The sequence below is a fragment of the Mus caroli genome, unplaced genomic scaffold (genome assembly GCF_978045245.1).
Source record: "Mus caroli unplaced genomic scaffold, Mus_caroli_1 scaffold_1, whole genome shotgun sequence".
Classification (NCBI taxonomy): domain Eukaryota; kingdom Metazoa; phylum Chordata; class Mammalia; order Rodentia; family Muridae; genus Mus; species Mus caroli.
In genome coordinates, this window is record NW_028227256.1 from 129,666,266 (window position 1) to 129,691,044 (window position 24,779).

At 47.7% G+C, this 24,779-nt stretch overlaps 1 protein-coding gene across 2 annotated transcripts in view; it reads left to right on the forward strand.

The window, feature by feature from the left end:
* Pik3c2b (phosphatidylinositol-4-phosphate 3-kinase catalytic subunit type 2 beta) overlaps nt 1-16,478 on the forward strand; it is a 63,429-nt gene extending 46,951 nt beyond the window's left edge. For both annotated transcript variants that reach the window (XM_085841102.1, XM_085841104.1), the window contains 12 exons: nt 701-830; nt 1,752-1,888; nt 5,384-5,553; nt 5,905-6,061; nt 6,357-6,466; nt 7,461-7,662; nt 8,066-8,190; nt 9,002-9,119; nt 9,929-10,010; nt 10,558-10,664; nt 12,151-12,279; nt 13,170-16,478. In XM_085841102.1, the coding sequence (XP_085697228.1) occupies nt 701-830; nt 1,752-1,888; nt 5,384-5,553; nt 5,905-6,061; nt 6,357-6,466; nt 7,461-7,662; nt 8,066-8,190; nt 9,002-9,119; nt 9,929-10,010; nt 10,558-10,664; nt 12,151-12,279; nt 13,170-13,355 (1,653 nt within the window). In that variant the 3' untranslated portion in view covers nt 13,356-16,478. The remainder of the gene's footprint in view (nt 1-700; nt 831-1,751; nt 1,889-5,383; nt 5,554-5,904; nt 6,062-6,356; nt 6,467-7,460; nt 7,663-8,065; nt 8,191-9,001; nt 9,120-9,928; nt 10,011-10,557; nt 10,665-12,150; nt 12,280-13,169) is intronic.
* The last annotated feature ends 8,301 nt before the right edge of the window (nt 16,479-24,779 follow it).

Consider the following 24,779-nt stretch of genomic DNA (forward strand, 5'->3'; position numbering starts at 1 on the left):
TGACTTCTCCATGGTGGTGGGAAAGAAGCAAATGGCAGTGCCAGAGTATATGGTGTAGGGGGGCAGGCAGGACAGAGTATATGCTACAGTGGGGCAGCAGCACAGAGTATACAGTATAGGGGGACAGGCAGGCAGCACCTACCTGGGGCTCAAAAACAGAACATATGCTTAGCATTCACCCAGCTCTTGGTTCAATTTCTAGCACTCAAAAAGTAAAATAAATATACTCTGTGACTCAGATCTTATAGTGCACATGTGCTGTGTACCACAGCTAATTCCTGATCCAGTATAAACATTCTCGTTTTTAAAAGGTCTGGTGAACCAGACATGAGGGTCCATACCTGTAATTTAGCACTCACAGGCCAAGGCAGGAAGATTGCTGGTTAAGACCAGCCTGAGCTGCACAGAGAGACCATGTCTCAGACCAACAGGGTTAGTGATCAGAGGAGTTTCATGCAGAAAAGGAACCATAATGGGGATACAGGAATGTTGGAGGGGGTGCGCACAACAAGGGACAAACATCAGGGATCAGTGTCCCTTCTCTTGTTCCTTGACCTCGAGTGGGCCCGGTCAACTGGTGAGTGGTGCAAAGCTGGAGAACGGCAGCTTCTCCCTGCCACAGAGTTTGGGGTGCTGAGGGGTCTGGGAGGCTGCGGGAGGGCGTGGAAGTGGCTTTTAATCGCTCCTCTTCCTTATCCAGTGTGGGGATGATCTTCGTCAGGACATGCTCACCCTGCAGATGATTCGCATCATGAGCAAGATCTGGGTGCAGGAGGGGCTGGACATGCGCATGGTCATTTTCCGCTGCTTCTCCACTGGTCGAGGAAAAGGTCAGTGGGGAGCTGGGGCAGGGCATCCCTTCCCTCTCTGCCTTCTGCCTGTTTCCCAACGTAAACAATGGAGAATAGAAGGGCAGGGTTATTCCATGAGAAGATGTGGGGGTGACTTGAAAAAAGAAAGTAAGGGAGAGACTGTTGCAAAACAAAACAGAGTCGGAGGCATAGCAACCTCTGTGGACTTTGGATCTCGATCGAACAAACCAATTGTAGTTTTGAGATGGCTGTAAGAAATTTGAAAATCGGCTGGCTTCAAGGACTGCTGTTGGTTTTGTTTTTTGTTTTTTTTTTTTGTTTTTCTTTTTTGATATGACACATACATGGTATTGTGTACTTGTTGGTTACACTTAAAAGTATTCATGCCCGAGATGGCACGTCCAGAGCAGAGGGTGGTGACAACACGCATATGATCCCAGTTCTCAGCTGAGGTGCAGGATCAGAAGTTCGAGGCCAGCTTAGGTGACAGAGTGAGACCCTGTCTTGCTTTGTGGTACTCCAGCTAGAGCAGCAAGAAATAGGAAGCTAGCTAGGTAATGGAGGGTGATATGAGATTCGCTAAGTGCTCATGATTATTGAAGCTGAGTGGCGGTCACATGAGCATTGATTTAAAAAAACAAAAACAATACCACCTTCGTTTTGGCTCTGTATATATTTAAGAGTTCCATAGTAAAATTCAAAAGGGTTGGGGTGGGGGGAGAACAGGAAACATTGTGAACTGTGGAAGCATGAAGCGGGTCTAGACTATGTGATGTAGGCATGGTCTTCTGCCCATTGTCCCTCATGGTGTATCCCTCCTAATAAATAGCAGACTTTGTCCAAAGCCCTGGAACTTAGCTCATGGGAAGCCTTCCCACTGTTCTGTAGTAGACTTCTTCCCTCTGTTCTGGAGCCTAAGCCAGACCCCTTCTCTCTCAGGAATGGTCGAGATGATACCCAATGCAGAGACACTGCGCAAGATCCAGGTGGAACATGGGGTGACAGGCTCCTTCAAGGACCGTCCCCTGGCCGACTGGCTACAAAAACACAACCCTGGGGAGGATGAATATGAAAAGGTAAGATTGACTCAGAAGCCCAAGAGCTGAGGCTGTGTGCCTGACTGTGACATGTGGCTCTGCTCCCACCACTGGACCTGCATGTGCACAGATGAGCCAGCTCAGCTTGGCTGGGGGAAGGGTGTGCTCTTTGAGAACCTATGCTTTGTGTAGGTGGGTCAGATGGCTATGGTAAATTAACACTATTCTTTGATATTGGTCAGACAAACTTTCCTCGGGTCTTATCCGGGGAGGGGGCAGCTTTTGAGAGCTTGACTATATGTCTGTCCTAACTGTGGATCCAGGCCAGTTGCCCTCGAACTCTCAGGGGGTTTTAGTGATGCTGAGGAGAATTCAAGATGGCAGCAAGAGACTTTGGCTGTCATTTTAATCCAGCCCCTTGCTCCAAGGAGTGGGACCATTGTACAAGGCCATAACTAGAAGCCAAGGTGGTGGCTATTGGTGAGACTAACATGAGAGGAAAGAGGCTTGGCTAGCCCGGGCTACAGGAAGAAAGTGAGCCTCCAGGTGTGGTAGGGCCTTGGTGGCCTGCTGTGATCCATGGTCAGTCCACAGCAAAGCTGAGCTTCTGGTCTCCCCTTGCCTCCTGGGACCTGCTTTCTGTGTTTCCTATCAGTAAATGTAGTCCCCCCCCAAACCAAAGCCACCAGCTTCCTCATGGCTCCTCCGCCTGCTTTCGGGGACTTTTCAAGTCCAGGGCCATTCATGTCACACTCGCTCTAGACTCTTCAGAGGCTCCACCAGATGAGTCCTGAACCCAGCCTGGCCTGCCCCAGCCTCATGCCCTTGTTTGCCCAGGCTCAAGAGTAGAGGATACGGGCATGTGTTTATACAATAGTACCCTTTGCCTAGAAAGCTATTTCCTTTTTTTCTCAGCCTTAAAAACTGTTCCTTCTATATTGTACCACTCAACATAGTACCTCTGGAGAGGACTGCTACTGAGTCTGCGTGCCCTCCTTTAGACCCATATGCTATTTATACTAACGTGTTTTCCAGGTGCCGAATGCTTCCCATCTCGAGCCCCGTGCTAGGTGTCAGAATTGTAATGACTGCATGCCAGTGTCCTAGCAAGGCATAATAAATGTGGACGTGTCTCCAACAAGCACACACATAACTGGAAGCTAACTTTTTTAGTTTTTAACCCCCTTTTGGTTTTTTGAGATGGGACCTTGCTCTGTCGCATAGCTCAAGCAGGCCTGGAATTCATGCTTCTCCAGCCTCAGCCTCCTGAATGCTGGGATTACAAGAGTGAGACGCGGTACTAGTGGTTTCTTATGGTAATGCGCAGAAGAAAAGAACTTGACTATATTGAGTATACAGAATCCACATTGTATTAGTGAGACCCTCCAGTAAGGAGGAGGACTGTACGTGAATCGAGGCTCAGGGAGGTGGGAAGAGAGTGTAGTCCTTACTGGCGGCCATTCATACAGCATTTTTGTGACCTTCCAGAGACTTTATCTATAAAGAATGCCTGTGACGGGCAGGTTACTAGAGATGGTAAGTCAGGGCTGGGATTGGATAGGCTATGTTCCTATTCAAGTGGTTTCCTTTCATTCATAGATTTTTTTTTTTTCTTTTTAAGAAATGATCTTTCAGCCGGGCGTGGTGGCGCACGCCTTTAATCCCAGCACTCGGGAGGCAGAGGCAGGCGGATTTCTGAGTTCGAGGCCAGCCTGGTCTACAAAGTGAGTTCCAGGACAGCCAGGGCTATACAGAGAAACCCTGTCTCGAAAAACCAAAAAAAAAAAAAAAAAAGAAATGATCTTTCCCGTACAGAAGCTGAGTTCTACGATGTCTGGCTTTTTTTTTTTTTCTTCTTCTTCTTCTTTTTTTAATTTTTTATTTTATTTATTTATTTATTTATTTATTTATTTATTTTTTTGGTTTTTTGAGACAGGGTTTCTCTGTGTAGCCCTGGCTGTCCTGGAACTCACTCTGTAGACCAGGCTGGCCTCAAACTCAGAAATTCGCCTGCCTCTGCCTCCCGAGTGCTGGGATTAAAGGCGTGCGCCACCACGCCCGGCGATGTCTGGCTTTTTGAGACAGAGTCTCATTATGTAGCGCTGGCTGGCCTGGAACTCATTCTGTAGACCAAGCTGGCCCTCAAACTCAAAGAGGCCTGTCTCGGCCTCCCAGATGGCACCATGCCTGGCTCCCTCCTCCTTTGTGTGTGTGAACATGAGTGAGTTAGTGCACACACCCATGGGTGTACAGGCCATAGCAGCTCATCAGGTGTCTTCCACTGTCATCGGACTTTACTGTCTGCGGATAGGGTCTGTTGATGAGCTGGAAGCCTGCTGTTTCGGCTAGGCTGGCAGGCCAGTGAGCTCCCTGATGCTGTCTGTCTCTGTCCTACCACACTGGGGTTATAGGCACACATGGCCATACCTGGCTTTTTTGTTTTGTTTATTTTGTTGTTGTTTTTAACATTGTTACTGCGGATTCAAACTCAGATCTTCGTGCTTATGACACAAATGCTCTTACCCCAGCCCCTCCCACTCCACGAGCCCCCAAAATATCCCCAACACATTTTACCAAATAGAGAGATCTGATTTTCAAGTGCAAAATACTGCAGGAAGTGTGAAGCTGCCTCAGCTCTTCTCTGGAGTGGGGTGATTTTAATTAGGTAAGCATTTAGCTGGCATCGAGCACTCTGGGAGTGGAGTGTTATTTGGGGCAGGAAGACGGGTGGATGAAGAAGGCTCAGGTGCCTTTAGTTCTGCTTGCTATTGAGTAGCCACTCTTTTTTTTGTTTTTTGTTTTTTGTTTTTTTGTTTTTTTTTCTTTTTTTTTTTTTTTCTTTTTTTTCTTTTTTTTTCGAGACAGGGTTTCTCTGTATAGTCCTGGCTGTCCTGGAACTCACTTTGTAGACCAGGCTGGCTTCGAACTCAGAAATCCACCTGCCTCTGCCTCCCGAGTGCTGGGATTAAAGGCGTGCGCCACCACGCCCGGCTGAGTAGCCACTCTTAAGTCAGGGTTCTCATGACCTGTGGGAAAGGTTTTAGGCATCAGCCTTTCTGTCCACTAAGGTCTTCCTGTCTGGATTTGCTTGTGTCCACTGTCTCTCCAGCCAAAAAAAAAACAAAAACCAAATTCAGTTGAAGGGTATGTATAGACATATAAACCTTCCATCTCCTACTTCAAAAAAAAAAAAAAACCAAAAACCGGAGGTCATTTCTCTGTACATAAGTGTGTGCTTTGGCCATGCAGTGGTGGCGCACGCCTTTAATCCCAGCACTTGGGAGGCAGAGGCAGGCGGATTTCTGAGTTCGAGGTCAGCCTGGTCTACGGAGTGAGTTCCAGGACAGCCAGGGCTACACAGAAAAACCTTGACTCAATCCCGCCCCCCCCCCCCGAAAGAAAAAAAAAAAAACAAGTGTATGCTTTGGTATATGATGAAGGTAAGCAGGCAGGTGCCAGGTGCCGTTGGAGTTCACACGAGAGAAGAAGGTCAGAGCTGGCTGTGGCTCCACCACCTTGCCTCCGCTTACACAGGCTGTGGAGAACTTCATCTACTCTTGTGCTGGCTGCTGTGTAGCTACATACATCTTGGGCATCTGTGACAGACACAATGACAACATCATGCTAAAGACCACGGGCCACATGTTCCATATAGATTTTGGTCGCTTCCTGGGTCATGCACAGATGTTTGGTAACATCAAGAGGTAAGTGGCTTCCTGTGTGGAGGGCCAGAGTGGTTCAGGGCTGGGACACAAGACAGAGACTGGAGCAGCTGGGCCTCAGGGCACTGACCCTGGGCTGAGCAGCTCTGGAGACCAGAAGACTGGTAAGGAGCTCGAGTTTGCGCAGTGCAAAGATTGGCTCTTCTTCCTCACTGGGGACCAAGCAAAGCAATGGGAAGCTTCAAGCCAGTGGGGAGCTGGGAGAAGGTACTACTAGATCCCAGGTCGGAACACATGGTGAGGGGAAGGAAAGCAGACCTCGATTGATGGAGCTTACAAGGTGACCTCCCTTCTCCATTTTGACCGTCTACCCTGTGTGTCCCCTTGGCCCAGGGACCGTGCCCCATTTGTCTTCACCTCAGACATGGCGTATGTCATCAACGGGGGTGACAAGCCTTCCAGCCGCTTCCATGATTTTGTTGACCTTTGCTGCCAAGCCTACAACCTCATTCGCAAGCACACCCACCTCTTCCTCAACCTTCTAGGCCTGGTGAGAAACTCCATCTCTTTGTGAGCCCTCTTTCTTATTACCTGGCTCCATCTTCAAGGCTGCCCTGGGTTGTTCCAGAGGATTCCTGGAGCTCCACTTCTTCCCTAAGGGCATCCAGAGGACCCTGGGACAGTGGGGCCTGACCTCTTACTTTGGCCCCTCCATTTCTGTGGCCCTCTGCCACAGCATCTGCCTATAACCCCAATCAGGCAGCTTGTATAGAAAACCCTGGCCTATGGCAGAGAGGAAGCGATGCTGGGCTGCTGTTACCGGGTGCTCTCCTTTCCTCTTCCAGATGCTGTCCTGTGGAATCCCCGAGCTCTCAGACCTGGAGGACCTCAAGTATGTGTATGATGCCCTGAGACCTCAGGACACAGAGGCCAATGCCACCACCTACTTCACAAGGTAACACGCAGCACAAACCAGTACTGCCACCTAAGTAGTCCATAGCCTGCCAGTTTGGCAGGAACAGGCTGGGCAGTGAGACAGGCTTAGCCTAAACGTTAAGGCCAGGGCTTTGATCTGCTATCTCCATTTTTGCCTTGGTAACCACTTTGTTCCTGACTGAATTCTGAGGCCAATATGTATAAGTAGCCCAGGCTGTCCTGGAATTCACTCTATAGAACAGGATGGCCCCAGACTCAGAGATCTGTCTGCCTCTGCCTCCCAAGTGCTGGGATTGAAGGCATGCGCCACCACTGCCTGTCTCTTATTTGTCTCTTTACCAGGTCCCAACCAGAGACTTTGTCTAGGAGTCAGGGTGGAAGCTGTATTTTATTAAAAGGTTTTAGTTTTAGTTTTTCTGTGTAGCCCTGGCTGTCCTGGAACCTGTTCTGAAAACTAGGCTAGTCTTGAAGGAACTCTGAGATCCACCTGCCTCTGCTGGGATTAAAGGGGTGAACCTCCACATCAGGTTTATAATCGTTCTTTTGGTCAGACTCTGGCTCTTTCACCAGACCTCACATAGAATTTAGTGTTTTTGAGCAGTGCCTAGTGTGGTCCTTGAATTCCATTTGATAGTACTAGGTGGGCATGTGCTGTCCCAAGTTTCCCTCGTCCCTTGGCAGGAAGGACAGGAACTCAGGATTCACAGACATAAACTACATGAGGTGATTGCGTCAATCAGGTGCTCTGAGACTATTACATTGGGAAGATAATTCGATCTGGTGGTTGTTTTAGGACTCAGGGCTGGGCTTGGTAGCACACATCTGTCATCCTGGTACTTAAGTTGAGGCAGGAGGATCACCATGAATTTGAAGCTAGGCTACACAGTGAGATCCTGTCCCCCTCCCTCAAAGAAAAAAGAAATCTCAGGATTTACAATATCTGCTTGGGCAGCTGTCAAGGCAAAGGCAGGTTGGGTCCCTGGCTGCATCCCCTGTTTCCCATGCTCAAACAGGTTGATTGAGTCCAGCCTGGGCAGCGTAGCCACGAAACTCAACTTTTTCATCCATAACCTGGCTCAGATGAAGTTCACAGGCTCAGATGACCGGCTGACCCTCTCCTTCGCTCCCCGGACACACACTCTCAAGAGCTCTGGCCGCATCCGAGATGTCTTCCTCTGCCGACATGAGAAGATCTTCCACCCCAGCAAGGGCTATGTAAGTGTTTCTCCTCTCTGACCCTCTGTTGCTCCCTGTCCACCGGCCTTCTTAGAGTTAACTCTTCCTCCACACCTGCACAGTGGGCCCTGGAGTTGACTGAGGCCATTGCACTGGGAGTAAACCCAGACAGACCAGTTCCCTCGCTGATGTGACCTGCATTAAAGTAGGCTCAGAGCGCTGAACTGGTTGGTAATTCTGTGAGTCATGTGTCCGGTGAGACACAGGTAGGAAGTCTCTGCTTTTAGGTTCCTGCCTGTGTGCTGCCTACCCTCTTACCTCCACTAGAGACTTTCCTTCGGGCATGTAACACACACCCCACACACCCACAAACACATGCACTCCTACTCCCCTCTAGTTGGTAGCGGGCCAGGCAGGAGTACTCTGAGTTTGGCCTTTGCAGGTATATGTGGTGAAGGTGATGCGAGAGAATGCTCACGAGGCGACATACATCCAGAGGACATTCGAGGAGTTCCAGGAACTGCACAATAAGCTGCGCCTGCTCTTCCCTTCTTCCTTCCTGCCCAGGTAGCCCCACCCCACCCCCAGTCCTGCCAGAGCTGAAAGGTTTGGGGTGGGGGGTGATAGCAGGACTGCTGTTTGAGAAAGAACCATTTCAAACTGAGAATCTGTCAGCCTGGTGTTGGGCTTGGTAACAGGAGCGCCCCCTGCTGGCTCGTATCTCCAGACATCCCAACTGCCTTGCCCTAGTCTTGGAAAACAAAGCGTGGGGGCACCAGCCAGAAAGCAAGCCATCTGAGCTGAAAGCAGGGCACTAGGTGATCTGAACGTGACTCGAGGTTTATAACATATCAAAAGAATGTATTGTGTATATATAATATATATAATACAATGTATATATGATGATTTATAGTATAGCAATATATAATAACATATAATATATAATTGAAATTAATATATAATAATATAATATGTATATATAATTGAAAGGAAAGGACCTTTGATAGCTACATCATGCGCCTAAATGAAAGACGCCAGGCAGAAAATGATTCTGTTTATTGGAGTCCCCCAGAGTAATCAGGAGTCTTAGGGACGGAATGTAGAATTGGTGGCCAAGGTATAACAAGTGTGCTGCCTCAGTTTTGCAAGATGGAAAGAGTTCGGGGCCTGGCTTCCGGTGTGTGTGTGTGTGTGTGTGTGTGTGTGTGTGTGTGTACAGAGAAAGAGATAGAGCTGGATCAACCCAGGCACAGATGTGAGCACAGACTGGGGAGTCTAGTCGGAGTCAGGGAAGCAAGGTAACTAGAGATACAAATGGAATGTCTAAGCCTTCAGACTCACTGGTGTCCCTATGTCTGTTTTCTGCCTCACACACTAGCTTCCCCAGCCGGTTTGTGATTGGCCGCTCCCGGGGAGAGGCAGTGGCTGAGAGGAGGAAGGAGGACTTAAATGGTTACATCTGGCACCTGATTCATGCAACCCCCGAGGTGGCTGAGGTGAGTGAGTGGGTGTGGGGTGTGAGAGGAGTAGGTCTGAGTCCTAGGGAAGACATGAGGGGTCTGTACGCTGAGGAATGACCAGTGCCTGGCTCTACCGCAGATGAGAGAGCACAGTGTATGGTGGGTCTAGCCTCAGACCTAGGTTTGGTTTGTGGTGGGTCTAGCCTCAGACCTAGGTTTTGTTTGGTTTTGCTTTCATTTCTTAGTTAGAAACATTCTCCAGAGAAAGGCTTGTGTTTCAGCCCCAAACTAACTCAGGGATTTCTCCCGCCCCAGCCGTGCATGCCTGTTAATGGGGAAATAGGGAAGAGAGAAGTGCAGTACTGTAGACTGCTTTTGGCCCAAAGTGGCCTGGATGTTTTTATTTACTTATCTTTGTCTGTTTTGTCTTTTGAGATGAGGTTTCCTAGTTTTTATTTTTGGAGACGGAGTTTCTCTGGGGAGGCCTGGCTGTCCCGGAACTCACTCTGTAGACCAGCCTGGCCTCGATCTACCTGCCTCTGCTTCCTAGATGCTAGGATTAGTCCTGTGCCACCACCACAGTCCAGCTTGGGGTCTTGCTCTTTAGCTCAGGTTAGCCTAGAACTCACTTTGCAGACTAGGCTAACCTGGAACTTATAACAATCTACCCTTTACATTTTGAGTGCTGAGAGTATACGAATTGGCTCCCCTGCCCATCCAACCATCGGCTATTTTTTTTTCTTTAAAAAAAAGTGTGTCTGTGTCTGTGTGTGTGTGTAAATAAGATTAACCCTTCCTGGGTCATGTCTTACTGAAGAGTGGCCCGATTTTCTGGTCTGTTCCAGTGTGATCTGGTGTATACTTTCTTCCACCCCCTACCCCGAGATGAGAAGGCTTCAGGCCCCAGCCCAGCTCCGAAGTCCTCAGGTACAGCACCTTCCTGGTGGCACAGCACCTTCCTGGTGGCAGTCCTGCCAAACCATAGCCCCACCTCTTTGGCAACCCTCTTTCCTGTTCAGTTGGTTACTTGGCCCAGGACTCAGGTTTTCCATCCAGGCTGTGGTGTCCACAGCTCTACGGTTGGGTTCCCTTGGGGACGGCTATTCAGGTAGTGATGACCCTATCCGATAGGGTACACTCATCCCTACCCAATCCCACATTGCATTCTAGAGCACCTGAGTATCAGAAACCTGACAGGCCGGGCAGGGCTTCAGGAAGGAAGTAGAAATGTCTGCCTGAGCCGGGCGTGGTGGCCCACGCCTTTAATCCCAGCACTTGGGAGGCAGAGGCAGGCGGATTTCTGAGTTCGAGGCCAGCCTGGTCTACAAAGTGAGTGCCAGGACAGCCAGGGCTACACAGAGAAACCCTGTCTCGAAAAACCAAAAAAAAAAAAAAAAAAAAAAAAGAAATGTCTGCCTGGCACCAACCAGGGGCACTCCTGGCCTATAGACTTCTGTTTCCTTTATTTCTGCAGATGGGACGTGGGCCCGGCCGGTTGGGAAGGTCGGTGGGGAGGTGAAGCTGTCTATTTCCTACAAAAACAACAAGCTCTTCATCATGGTGATGCATATTCGGGGCCTGGTAAGTGCAGGCACAGCTCTCCTGTGGTCCTTGATCTTTCTGTTGGTAGTTTTTGGACGAATCAGTCCTTCTCCGCCCCTGGATAATGAGAGTGACCACAGAAATTTATTGAGCCTCCACCGCAGGCTGCCCACGCCAGGCCTGCGGCTAACCAGGCAATTTAGGCACAGCTGCTTGCTTGCTGTGGTCTGTGGCAGTGTCCTGGGTACTGAGAGCCTCTTTTTAAGATGATATTGGTGCCTCTTCCAAGGGTTGCTGTGGGGATGAAGTAATACATGGGAAGCTCTTGCCTTTCTGAGTAGTAAGTACTGTTGTGGTGGTGATTATAGTTTTATAAAGGAGAGACCTAGGGGGCTTCCTACCTGGCTGTAGTAATAGATACATGTAGACAGGTGATTGTAGACAGGGCAGCCCTTGCACTTCCTCCAGGCAGAGGCAAGGCAGTACCAGGTTCTAACAGCATCATGGGAGGGCACATCATTTGTGATGTGCAGCATCTTTTTTTTTTTTAAAGATTTATTTATTTTTATTATATGTAAGTACACTGTAGCTGTCTTCAGACACTCCAGAAGAGGGAGTCAGATCTCATTATGGATGGTTGTGAGCCACCATGTGGTTGCTGGGATTTGAACTTCGGACCTTCGGAAGAGCAGTCGGGTGCTCTTACCCACTGAGCCATCTCACCAGCCCAATGTGCAGCATCTTATATGGCTTACTCTGGGGCTTAGAAAACAAAGAAAAACTGAACCTAGTCAATCAAAGCGAATCAGTAGTTACCTGGCCTTGAGCAGACAGCCTCTGCTCTCTGACTCGTGTCTCTATCTCTGAGGGCTTCAAGGGACCAATTGACAAGTTAATCATGGAGAAAAGATGCCTGAGAGACCCGATGGCTCATTTGCAACTGTAGTACAGGCCAGGTAGTACAAGCCAGGCACATGATGCATTCATTTCTTTTTTTTTTTTTTTTTAAGATTTATTTATTTATTATACATGAGTACACTGTAGCTGTCTTCAGACACTCCAGAAGAGGGCGCCAGATCTCGTTGCGGATGGTTGTGAGCCACCATGTGGTTGCTGGGATTTGAACTCTGGACCTTCGGAAGAGCAGTCGGGTGCTCTTACCCACTGAGCCATCTCACCAGCCCCGCATTCATTTCTTTAATCCCAGAATTTGGGAGGCAGAGAGACATTCTCTGTGTCAAGCCTAGTCTGTATAGTTAGCTCCAGGACAGCCAGAGCTATGTAGAGAGAGACCCTGTCTTGAAAAACTGAAACTGAAAACTAAATCTATCTATTCAATGTAATCACAGTAGGTGTTTTTATCAGAGTGTAATGAGCTGGGAATCAGACAGAAAGATTAGGTACGTACCACAAAATGCCAGAGGGGGAGCAAGATATAATCTAGACCAGAGTGTAGCCTCAGGGACGATTGGAAAGTGGAAGATGCTGTCTGGACCCTTCAACTTCTGTTTGCGTTCCATTGTAGCAACCGCTCCAGGATGGCAACGACCCTGACCCCTATGTAAAGATTTACCTCCTTCCTGACCCTCAGAAAACCACAAAGAGGAAAACCAAGGTGGCCCGGAAAACCTGCAACCCTACCTACAATGAGATGGTGTGTGGAAAATGGGGGTGTGCAGGGTAGGCAGGGTCGCAAGCCGCTTTTTGGATGATTTATTTATTTGGGTTTTCGAGACTCAAGCTCCATGGGTAACCAAGGCTGGCCTCAAATTCCTGCTCCTCCTGCATGCTGGGCCTCTAGAGGGGGGTGCCACAGGACACCTGGCAACCAGCTGTCCCTTCTTATAAGTTAGTCACACTTGTTCATTGCTGCCTTCTGCTCAGTGACGGCCTTGGCAATTGTGATATGAACTGTGCTTTTTCTTTTTCTTTTTAATAAATGTGCCCATGATTGCCAGAAGATCGAATCTGATCCACTGGAGTTACAGGCAGTTTCGAATTTTGAGACAGCAAGCATTTTTTTTTTTCAAAGATTTATCTATTTAGTTTATGTGAGTACACCATAGCTGTTTTCAGACACACCAGAAGAGGACATCTGATCCCATTACAGATGGTTGTGAGTCACCATGTGGTTGCTGGGAATTGAACTCAGGACCTCTGGGAAAGCAGTCAGTGCTCTTAACCTCTGAGCCATCCCTCCAGCCCCAACAGCAAGCACTCTTAAGCGCTGATCTGCTTATCCAGCCCCCATGTATTTATACCTGCCCCTTTCCTTTTATGATGACAGCTTTTAAACCCTTAGGGTTGCAATTCCCCAGATGGGACTTGGGCCCTAATAATAGGAGGGGGAGCCTGCTGCCCTATATGGAAGATGATCAGAAACTCCAATAAATATAATCCCATCATTTGAGAGGCACGGGCAGGATTGCTGTGAGTTCCAGGCCGGCCCGGGCTACATGTTACCCTAGGGACTGGAACATCGCTTGCTTTCTGAGTTCCCTGTGTCTCACAGCTCCCCTCTCTTCCCAATGCCCATGCTTGCAGCTGGTGTATGATGGGATCCCCAAGGGAGACCTGCAGCAGCGGGAGCTACAGTTGAGTGTGCTGAGTGAGCAAGGATTTTGGGAGAACCTGCTTCTCGGGGAGGTGCACATCCGCCTTCGGGAGCTGGACCTGGCCCAGGAGAAGACTGGCTGGTTTGGACTGGGCTCTCGAGGTCACGGAACCTAATGAACCCACTCCTGGCCCAGACCTGCGGCTGCGGCCCGGAGCTGGAAGAGAAGCCTCTCCCCCACCTAACTCCTTTGCTAGGAAGGAGCAGAACCCTCGGTGGCCTTCCCCACGCATGGTCCACGTGGACCTGACCTCCGTGAGGGGGCTGGAAGAGTCAAGCGCTATCCACTGCCCCTTCCTCCGCAGACTGCACTGGGGTGGGTTGTGCTGAACAGCCCCCCCTGGAAGCTGTGGGCTTGCAGCAGAGTTTTATGTTTACCTTGTGTCAAGGGAGCAATGCCTGCTTTGGGGTATGTGGAGTGCGGGCTATATGAAGTAGCACTTAGAAAGGGAGGGTGGGTGGATATTTTATTTTTATTTTTAAAAAATGAAATAGTAATGTTGTCCTAACTGGGACAGGAAGCTTTGTGTGAGAGGGGCCTGCCATGCCTCGGAAGGCAAAAGAGAAAGACTATTTGTTTTTTGTTTTTTGTTTTGTTTGTTTTGGTTTGGTGTTTTGTATGATGAGAGTTCTTATTGGACTTTTTCTCCAGGATTTTTTGGGGTTTGTTTTCTAGCTATAGGAAATATTGGGGAGGGCCCCGGTGGGTCCTCAATAAAGCCCTCCCTCTCTCGGGCATACTGGGGAGGGGCGGGGAGGACTAACTGACAGCCGGACTGACGCCCACTCTGGGCCATCCAATTTTGCCTCCAAAGGAGGGCATCGTGAAAACTACACGTGTAAGGAAGGGCCTTCCATTGTAGGGGTCCACCAAGGACCTAGATTCAGGGACCTGTGCTCTTTAAGGCAAAGTGTTTCCTCTCCTCTTTCCCCGCTGCTTGGACTCGGCTCAGGCACCTTCCTGTCCCCTCTACCCCTGTGTTCTCTCAGCCCGCTATGGGTCGCCCCATCCTGGAGAATGCACTGGGGTGCTTCTGTGCCCCATCTTGTTTGATGGGATAAAATGCTGCTACCCCTCAGCTCTAGCCACGCCTGTAGGGCAGGCACGTCGTGCCATTTGCTGCAGCTCCTGGGAAATGTCCCCTGAGACCGTCTACTACTTTCTCTTCAAACCCTGTTTCTGTCACACTTTAAAAAGAGCTTCATTCTGTAGGGTCACAAAGCTGTATAGGGCATAGACAAAGAGATGCTCAACCCATAGCAGAGGGGGCTGGAAAGAGTGAGCCCTGGTCAATGCAGTTGTTTCTTCTGGATATTTTCCTGGCTGGATTGGAGCAGCTTCTTCTTTGGAAAACAAACAAAAGATTATTTCAACCCCCACCTACCTACCTACCTTCCTTCCTTCCTTCCTTCCTTCCTTCCTTCCTTCCTTCCTTCCTTCCTTCCTTCCTTCTCTCAAGACAGGGTTTCTCTGTGTAGCTCTGGTTGCCTTGGAACACAGAGGTCCATCTGCCTCTGCCTCCCAAGTGTTGGGATTAAAGACATTTGCCGCCACCACCTCCTGGCTTATTTGGCTTCCTTATGTGGTGCTAGGGATCAAACCCAGGGCCCTTTGAGTGCCAGGCAAGCCCCGCACTGTACCACCAAGCTGCATCTCCAGTCCACCTTGCGTTCTTCCTTTCTCACCCTTCTCACTCTTGGGTTTCCAAAGAGTTGTCTCGTCTTAAAGGTAACAGCTAGGGACTCTGTTTAACTTTTTATGTATTTTTTTGTAAGACAGTGTCTCACTATGTAGAGCAGGCTGGCCTTGAACTCATAGAGCTCTGCCTGCCTCTGCCTCTATACAGGAACTAACTTTTAAATGAAGAGTTAGCAAGGACAAGGCAAACAGTTTCTCTGTGACCCCATTACTGGAGAGAGAAAAGCTCCGTTGAAGCCACATGGAAACAAGAAAGGTGTTTGTTTTGTTGTTGTTTATTTTGCTTCTGGTTTTTAATTTTTTTTTTATGAGAGAGGGTATCATGTAGCCCAGGTTGGCCTCAAACTCCTATGTAGATAAGGATAGTCTTAAGCTCCTGACCTACTTGCCTTTCCAACTTGCAGGTGCTAAGATTACAGACATGAGTTGCCCCATCCATTTTCTCCTTAATTTAAAATGACAGGCCAGTGAGGTGGCTCAGGACTTGCCCAGTCAACTTAAGTTTGATCACTGAGACCTTCAAGATGGTGGGAGACAACCAACTCCTACAAGTTGTTTTTTTGTTGTTGTTGTTGTTCTCCATATGCACTACACAACATGTGCACACACATACACATACACACAGATAACATAATTTTAAAATGCCAAGGATAAAGCAGCCTGCTGAAGGCAGGAGAGTAGAGCGGGAAAGCAATGGAACCTTCCAGATGTTTGGACCATAGACGAGCTGCTGGATTTTTGCCTGCAGCTCATTTTCTTTTGACCCTTTATGTCTGACTTAAAGAGGTCTATGTACTGTACCCACTTCCCACGCTCCTTTATCTTCTACTTTCTCTGGAATTGTATTTTTTAATAAACGACATTTGAGAAACAGAGCTATCATTATTAAAGATCGGTGGATGTGCAAGTGTTCAGGTAAAAGCATGGGATGTGTGTTTCGGTGCCCCAGTGTACCACAGTGGACATTCTTACCGTCGTCAGCTTGTAACCAAAGCTTCTGGGCAAAAGCCCTGATTCGGCAGGCCTAACGGGCTGAGCTTGGCCACTGTTCTGGGGCGCCGATTGAAGGGATAGTGGTGGCAAAAGGCAGGGCGGGGAGATCTGTCCACTGTGGCCATATTGGAAAGAGTAAGAAGGGGGTTCCTGTGACACACGTGCCCCCCCCCCAGTTCATCCTCAGGATATTGACATGACCTCTAGGTCAAAACAGGGCTATTCAGGGGGTGAGGGGCGGAAGTATTCATAGTAAAGTCGTCTTCCAGTAAATTGTCAATCATTCTCTATTGTTCCTGCTCTCCAGACATGATTCCTGTCTGATGGTCTGACCCTAGCTGCAGCCTTACCATCACTGACAGCTGTTCTCATCCTGGGGGAGTTCCAACTTAGCCTTGCCTACGAGTTGTGAAAGGAAAATAAGAAACAAGAGTAATGGCTGGTGAGATGGCTCAGTGGGTAAGAGCACTGACTGCTCTTTCAAAGGTCCTGAGTTCAAATCCCAGCAGCCACGTGGTGGCTCACAACCATCAGTAACGAGACTTAACACCCTCTTCTGGAGTGTCTGAAAGACAGCTACAGTGTACTTACATATAATAAATAAATAAATAAATGTTTTAAAATAAATAAACCTAAAAAAAAAAAAGAAAGAGTAAATTGTTTTTAAAAAGCTAGTTTGAAAGTGCTTGTTGATTCCCTATGAGTTTGTAACTTGGTTAGAGAGGGATCAAAACAAAAGTCAGAAAACAAAAGACTTAGAATAGTCACAGAAATTTGCAGAAAATGTAGTGTCCAAGCAGTGTAAGTATGTCCACTACATACGCATTTTAGGTTAATAATTATGATTGGCAGCATAGCAGGATCATCAAGCTGTCCTGACTTTCTCCTCAGAAGTACATTTAAACGTTTCATTTGTTTTACCCAGTAAGACACTTGCTCAACAAGCCTAGCAACGTGAGTGTCCTGGACCCTACATAAACGTCGATGCAAACTCCACACAGCCGCTCTGTGTCCCACCTTGCTGTGTACACTGTACACACATACGTGTGCTAATCCCGTCTAACTGTGTTCACACTAGACACACATATATGTGCTAATAATCTAAAGTATAGGAAGGATACTATAATTTATCAATGGTGTCTTAGTTGGGGGTTTACTGCTGTGAACAGATGTCATGACCAAGGCAACTCATAGAAATCTGCCTGCCTCTGCCTCTCATGCCCAGAGAGGTTTCCAACATCCCTCCCTTGCTGGCTAGGGGCTCCTTTCTGCCTTGGTTCCCATTTCCCAGCCCCTCCCAACCCAAAGCCCCCTAAGGGTCTCCTTTCTAGACCTTTGTGTTCAGGAGCCTCCAGAGCTGGGGCCCTTTCTTCTTTCTTTCTGACCCCTCTGTCCTGCACTGTCTACCAGCAGCCTCTGAGGAGCCTGCAAGCTGCCTGTCTGGCCTGGCTAAGAGTGGCCCGATGTAAAACTAGGGCTTGTTCTGCCCTTAGGTTTATTTATTTATTTATTTAGATTTTTCTTTTTTTTTTTTTTTTTTTTTTGGTTTTTCGAGACAGGGTTTCTCTGTAGCCCTGGCTGTCCTGGAACTCACTTGGTAGACCAGGCTGGCCTCGAACTCAGAAATCCACCTGCCTCTGCCTCCCAAGTGCTGGGATTAAAGGCGTGAGCCACCACGCCCGGCTTATTTAGATTTTTCAAGACAGGGTTTCTCTGTATAACCCTGGCTGTCCTGGAACTCACTCTGTAGACCAGGCTGGCCTCAAACTCAGAAATCCGCCTGCCTCTGCCTCCCAAGTGCTGGGATTAAAGGCATGCACCACTACTGCCCGGCAGGGACATTTATTTATTTATTTATTTATTTATTTATTTGTTTGTTTTTCGAGACAGGGTTTCTCTGTGTAGCCCTGGCTGTCCTGGAACTCACTCTGTAGACCAGGCTGGCCTCAAACTCAGAAATCCACCTGCCTCTGCCTCCCGAGTGCTGGGATTAAAGGCATGCGCCACCACACCCGGCAACATTTATTTTTAAAAGGACTGAGAACAGCCCTTTTGCTGTTATCCCCTCTCATTTTCCTTTGCCATGGCCACTCTGGTCATTGTTCACTTTCACCCCACACTCTGTAAACTAGGCAGGCCTCTAACGTGCAGAAATTCTCCTGCTTCTGTCTCCTGAAGCTGGAGTCATAGGCATGTGCCACCACACCTAGTACAACTATCTAGTGTCTCCTCCATTATTGCTGGGAAGAAACCACTGCATCTAGGCTCTGCCTACACCATCACTATTGTCCAGTCCTCAGCATGTACTGTTACCTGCCACTGTGAGTCTCAGCTCCCAGGGGACTTTATCACTAGGCAGCTGATGCCCAGGGGTTGGTCACAGCTGGCCAGTCTCCTGTCTTTGTTCTTTGCTGCCTTGTGGAGGCTTCTGAAATACACAAGTCCCCTGTCCCCTGTGCAGTAGGTTGTTGGTAGATGTTCCTATCCCTGAAGTGGGGGGAAATATGGATCCCTAAAAAGGACAGACTTTCTGGTCTCAGGCGTACAGAACCCCAAAGTTAAACTGCTGCAAGTTCAGAGTCACCAAAGCCTCCACTGGAGGAGATCAGTGGTTCTGGATCCTTTGTCTTGAAAACTGGGAAAAGGAAGTTCATGAACAACCAAGAAGTTTTCTTATAGAAATCTATGGGCCAGAGCTCCTGTACAGAAGGAGGATTGCAGGGTGGATTAAGACTTCTGGGCTTAGCCGGGTGTGGTGGCGCACGCCTTTAATCCCAGCACTCGGGAGGCAGAGGCAGGCGGATTTCTGAGTTCGAGGCCAGCCTGGTCTACAAAGTGAGTTCCAGGACAGCCAGGGCTACACAGAGAAACCCTGTCTCGAAAAACCAAAAAAAAAAAAAAGACTTCTGGGCTTAAGAAGAGGAGCCAAAGGGAATTGTCACTGAAATACTTGTCTAGAGGCTTTCTGTAGGACATATGACAGAGGCTGGAGGAAGAGGTAATTTCTATCGAACTCAATTAATTCTTTGGGCATCTCACAGCTGAGCTAAGAGGGCACACACATGTCCTTCCTGTGTGCTTGAGATGAGCATGCCATCCACATGCTATTCACAGCTATGAGGGTGGTCACACCCCATGTCCACCTCAAAGAGATTGTTTGTGTGTGTGTGTGTGCACACGTGTGTGCATATGTGCATACATGGGCACAACAGAGTGTTGTGGATAGAGGTCAGAGAATGACTTTTGAATATGGTTCTCTCCTTCTACCATGTGAATCCCCAGAATCAAACTCAGATCAACAGGATTGGCAGCAGACACCTTTACCTATGAACCATCATGCCAGCCTAGCCCCTCCCCCAGGCCATCTATGATTTGTTAGCTGATGAACTTGGCTTCCTCTGTTGGCCACCAGCAACCTTGGCTGGCACTTCCAACCACAGACAGTGGTGTTCTTGGTCTCTGGGCCGAGCCTGCTGGCCACTGATGCTACCATGCTTCCTTTGTCTCTGCTTATTCGACCAGCTTGTAGTTTACCGTGAACCACTGTCTTAACTGTCTCTTAGCGGATAGCTGACTCTTTTGCTACACCAAATGTAGCTGCAGCTCTTGGTAACCTCATATTTAGTTCCTTTGTCTATGGGGGTCTGTGGTGTCCATCCTGGACTAGGTGGAAGCTTTTCAGGAGCTCTTCTTATATGCACAATTAAGAATGTGAGCTGCTAAAAGCCAGGCGTGGTGGCGCACACCTTTAATCCCAGCACTTGGGAGGCAGAGGCAGGCGAATTTCTGAGTTCGAGGCCAGCCTGGTCTACAAAGTGAGTTCCAGGACAGCCAGGGCTATACAGAGAAACCCTGTCTCGAAAAACAAAAACAAAAAAAAAACAAAAACAAAAAAACAAAAACAAAACAAAAAAAGAATGTGAGTTGCTGCGTATTTAATCCCAACCCTTGGGAGGCTGAAGCAGGCAGATCTCTGAGTTTGAGGCCAGCCTGGTTTACAGAACTAAGCCCAGTCTTGAAAAGCCAAAAATAAACAAACAAAAGTGAATATGTGAGCACTCCCTAGTGTCTCAAGACCAGAGAGGAGCTTGGAGGTCACGTCTCCCTCCCTAACCCTAACCCCAAGGGTACACACAGCCAGTGCAGCTCCCTCACCAGTATCTCAAGTTCCCTGAGCAGAACTTGCCCCCAAGTCAAAGGCCACATCTCCTGCCCTCCACCATCCTAACCTCCAACATTATAGGGCCCACGTAGACCATGTCCTCAGCATCTCAGGAGCTAATGGAGCTCTGTACCCAACCCCTGTTCCTTAACCTCCAGAGTCTTTCCCCCTCCATCCAATTCCTTAACCTTTGTAGACTCATAACTCACATGGTTCATCTGTCCCTTTTCCCAGATAAGAAAGAGGCCACCACTACATCACATCCCAAGTTCCTGGTTTTAGGTACCCTCTTAAAGCACTTCCCTGTGCCTCAGGTCAGAGGCCACATTCCTGCCAACCTTGGCAAACCAAGCACCCCCGCCCCCCCCCCCCCGCCCCAGCTCAAAGAGATCACCCATTAGTGATGTCAAACACACACCTGCCCCTAGCTGAGCTGCCCCCCCCCCCCCAGCTACCCCAACAAGAAGCAATGCATGTGTCTCCAAGACTGAACTTCAGGCATCCCATAGTAATGGCCAACAATGAGACCAACACAGATTATATGCCAAAGAATTTGGAAGAACAATTGTAAATATTTTCAAAGAATTCAAAGAGGACATAAATAAATGCCTAAATGTATTTAAACATGACAGGAATAAATTCCTCAACAAATTCTAAGAAAACACAAAAAACTGAAATAAATTGGAAGACAACAGAGGTTATAAAAATAGATTCAGGGAAGAGATAGAAACACTGAAGAAAACCCAAACTTGAAATTAAAAACACAGTGGTGGAGGGAAAGGTAGGGAGGTGGCCAAGAGACTAAAAGCACTCATTTGCAAACCTGTTTGGAACCCCAGAATCCATGTAACCACAGCATGCAGTGAGGCAAGTGTCTGTGACCCTGCATACACTATTGGAAGATGGGAGGCAGAGACAGGAGAATCTATGGGAGCTCGAAGGCCAACTAGCCTGGCCTACACAGCAGGAAAGAGACCGTGAGTCAAACAAGACAGAAAGGTAAAGACAGACACAGAAGAGTATGCACTGACCTCCACATGTCCACTGCGGCATGCATGTGTCTACTCCCTCAGCAACAAACAAGCACAAACATACACTCACGGGTATCACATCTCACACACATCCAAGCTCAACAGGCCAAACACAAAACTCAACGGAAGGGAGTTGGAGAGATGGCTCAATGGTTAAGAGCACTGACTGCTCTTCCAGAGGTCCTAAGTTCAATTCCCAGGAACCACATGGTGGCTCACAACCATCTTTAATGGGATCAGATGCCCTCTTCTGGTGTGTCTGAAGACAGTTGCAGTGTACTCATATACATGAAATAAATAAATAAATCTTTAAACAAACAAACAAACCTCACTGGAAGGCCTCATCCACAGAGTGGCTCATAGAAGACAGTGTCAGGGCTTGAAGACAAGGTAGGAGAACTGAGTCAAAGACAATGAAAACACTTAAAACACAGGAATGGAACATTTGAGATCTTTGGGACACCCTGGAAAGAACCAAACCTTTAAGTTATGAGAATAAAAGGAGGATTCATGCCAAAAGCCTGGGAAGTATCTTCAGTAATACCATAGAAGAAAATTTTCCAAATCCAGGGAAGCAGATGTCTACCTAGGTAAAAGAGGCATGCAGGATACCAAATAGACAGGACTAAAAAATTTGCCATGTCACTTTATAGTTAAAAATACAAAATGCAGGGCTGGAGACATGACTCAGAGGTTAAGAGCACTAACTGTTCTTCCAGACATCCTGATTTCAATTCCCAGCAACTACATGGTGGCTCACAACCATCTGTAATGGAATCCGATGTCCTCTTCTAGTGTGTCTGAAGACAGCTACAGTGTACTCAGGACACCTGTGGTGCACAGACATACAGGCAGGCAAAATACCCATACACATTAAAAAGAAATCTAAATTTCATGTCAAGACAGCAAAGATGGGGGTCACTGGACCTCTTTGTCCCCCTTCCTGATGTATGTTATATTCCTAATATGGTTAAACTGAATAAATGCCCTTTGCCTGCTTTTTCTTATTGCTTTGTTTTTTGTTTTTTTGTTTTTTTTTTCAATTGGCCTACTGAGGCTAGGTGGTCAAATCTGGTTTGTTAGGGCTTCCAGGGTCCAGGCTCTGACCACAAGAACTACAATAGGTTTGTGTATCCCTTGATCTTGTGCTAGATCTCCTACGCAATGTGCAACAGTTTCTTAGCATGATGGTTGATAGTTTTAGAGTGTCTTAATGGAGTTGTTGTCAACCTTGGAAAGTAGATACGTCTCATTGATCCTGCCAGCAATCACACACTGAATACTTTGGTGCTCCCTAGTGACTTGCCTTCATTTGCAGAGAATACAGCCTGAAGGATGTTTCTGGAAATGTACACTGGTTCCTGTATCAGGTACCTGACTGGGATCCAAAAATAGATCAAGACAATTCTTTGCATTTGAAAAGCTTGCTCTGTCCCAATTTATAATCCCAAAGATGGAACCTCTCGAGGCACGTGACAGCTGCCAACTCTTAAGAGCAGAATTGTGGCCCAGAAGTCTTAAAATCACGCCAGTGGAGAGTCAGGTTTCAGACAAGGGGATTTTGTGGGGCTTCCAAGGGAATTGTCCTCAGTAAATGGTAAAAAGTGTTAAGTGCTGTGTTTCTAAGTGGTTTTATAGCACTGCATCCCCTATGGGGCTTTTAAAAGTTTGAACTTGAGTCTGGCAAGGCTCATCTAAGGATTTTTCTAAGCCAAGTGGGGTAGAAATCTGACCCCCCTGAGGGAGTGAGAACTAGGATTGGGAAAGAGAGGTCACCAGAGAGGAGAGAAACAGAAGAAGCCCTCGGGTGCTGGGCTACACAAGTGTAGTTACCCAACACTGAGGTTTGGGGGTGCAATGTGGATTTAGTGTGGATTTCAAAAGTGAGAATTCTGGGTAGTCTAAATTGTGAGGAAATCCTGCTGGCTGGGATGCCTCTGGGCTGGTTGATCTCTTCCACAAACAACACAGATGACCTTCTCAGTGTCAGGTGAGGTGTCAGGCACTGTGGCTACTCAAGGGATAAATATGTGGATGGCTTCAAGGAGTTCACATGGAAGTGAGGCAGCCACGGGGACAAACACGACAGTCCCTACATTCCTAGACAACTCTGTCTTCTGGACTTCAGCCAAGCAGATGGAAAATATCTGTACAAATATCTATGTATTTGTACTGAACATATACAAATTCCTCCTTGTGATCATTCATTTCCTAAACTCTACCCCAGGACAGCTGTTTACACAGACTCACGTTGTATCAGTCATGGGATTTCATCCAGAAGTGTTTTAAATGTGTAGGAGAGACAGGCACCATGATCCCAACTTGTAGTCCTAGCATTCAGGAGGAGCAGGCAGAATTGATCATTTGTAGGCTCCATGACAAAAGCCAGTCTCAAAATGTAGAAAACAAACCACAGTGAAGGTGTGTATACATGTATTCATATACTGTGCCTTTCATTTTATTTTTTGAGATGGGCTCTCTAGGCGCCCCGGCTGGCCTCAGGACTTCCTAGAGAGGAGAGGAGGACACTGTACTTCTGATCTTCCTGCTTCACCTCCCTGACCATGTATATGAAGCTCAAAGTGTAGGCTTTGTCCACTATGGGGTATATCCACATTAGGGCTCTAAAAACCATTTTAAAATTGTGTTATTAAAAAGATTTAGAAAGGTGGTGCACACCTTTAACCCCAGCACTCCAGAGTCAAAGGCAGATAGATCTCTGTGAGTTCGAGGCCTGGTTGACAGAGTGAGTTCCAGGGTTCCTTATTTTGATGTTATTTACATGAGTGCTTTACCTGCATGCACGTAAGTACTTTGCATGCCTGGTACTTTAGGAGACCAGAAGGTGGCACTGGATCCCCTGTGAGCTGCCAGCGAGAACTGAGACCCCAAGCTGGGCCCTCTGGAAGTATGTGATGATCCTCAGTTACTGACAACCACCACACCAATTAATCCAAGGAAAACGTCTAAGCCCTTTCTCCTGATGTCCAAACTATGAGTGATCTTGTGCCCCTGAAATGTCTCTTGTGCCCAAGCTCAGGGATACAGAACTTTTAAAGGCAAAACCCGCAAAGATACATCAAAGTAAGATGAGGGTCTGAGTGACCTTGAACTGTGCATTCCTGGCAGAGCACAGTAGTTATTGAGACATAGTTTGACAATTTTCCATTGGACTTTCTCTGTCAAGGAGATCAAATTCTAGTTAAAACTGAAATGACCACGGCAAGAATACAAGATGGAGGAACCTCTACATTGTCCTCCTCAGTCACACCAGCACCCCACCCATGGGATTGTTTACAACTGTCTGTAACTTCAGTTCCAGAGGATCTGATCCCGCCCCCTTTAACCCTGAGGGCACCAGACACACATGCGGTACACACACACACACACACACACACACACACACACACACACACGGAGGCAAAGCAGTCATATGCATAAAGCGTACAAAGGAAAAAAAGCAAGAATTGATCTACACAGTTGCTTTCTGAAAATGAATATTTTCCGATGGAGTTTGTTTTTTTTTTTAAGTATGATTTTTAAATTTATTTTTATGTATATGAGTACACTGTAGCTGTACAGATGGTTGTGAGCCTTCATGTGATTGTTGGGAATTGTATTTAGGACCTCTGCTCTCTCTGGTCAACCCTGCTCC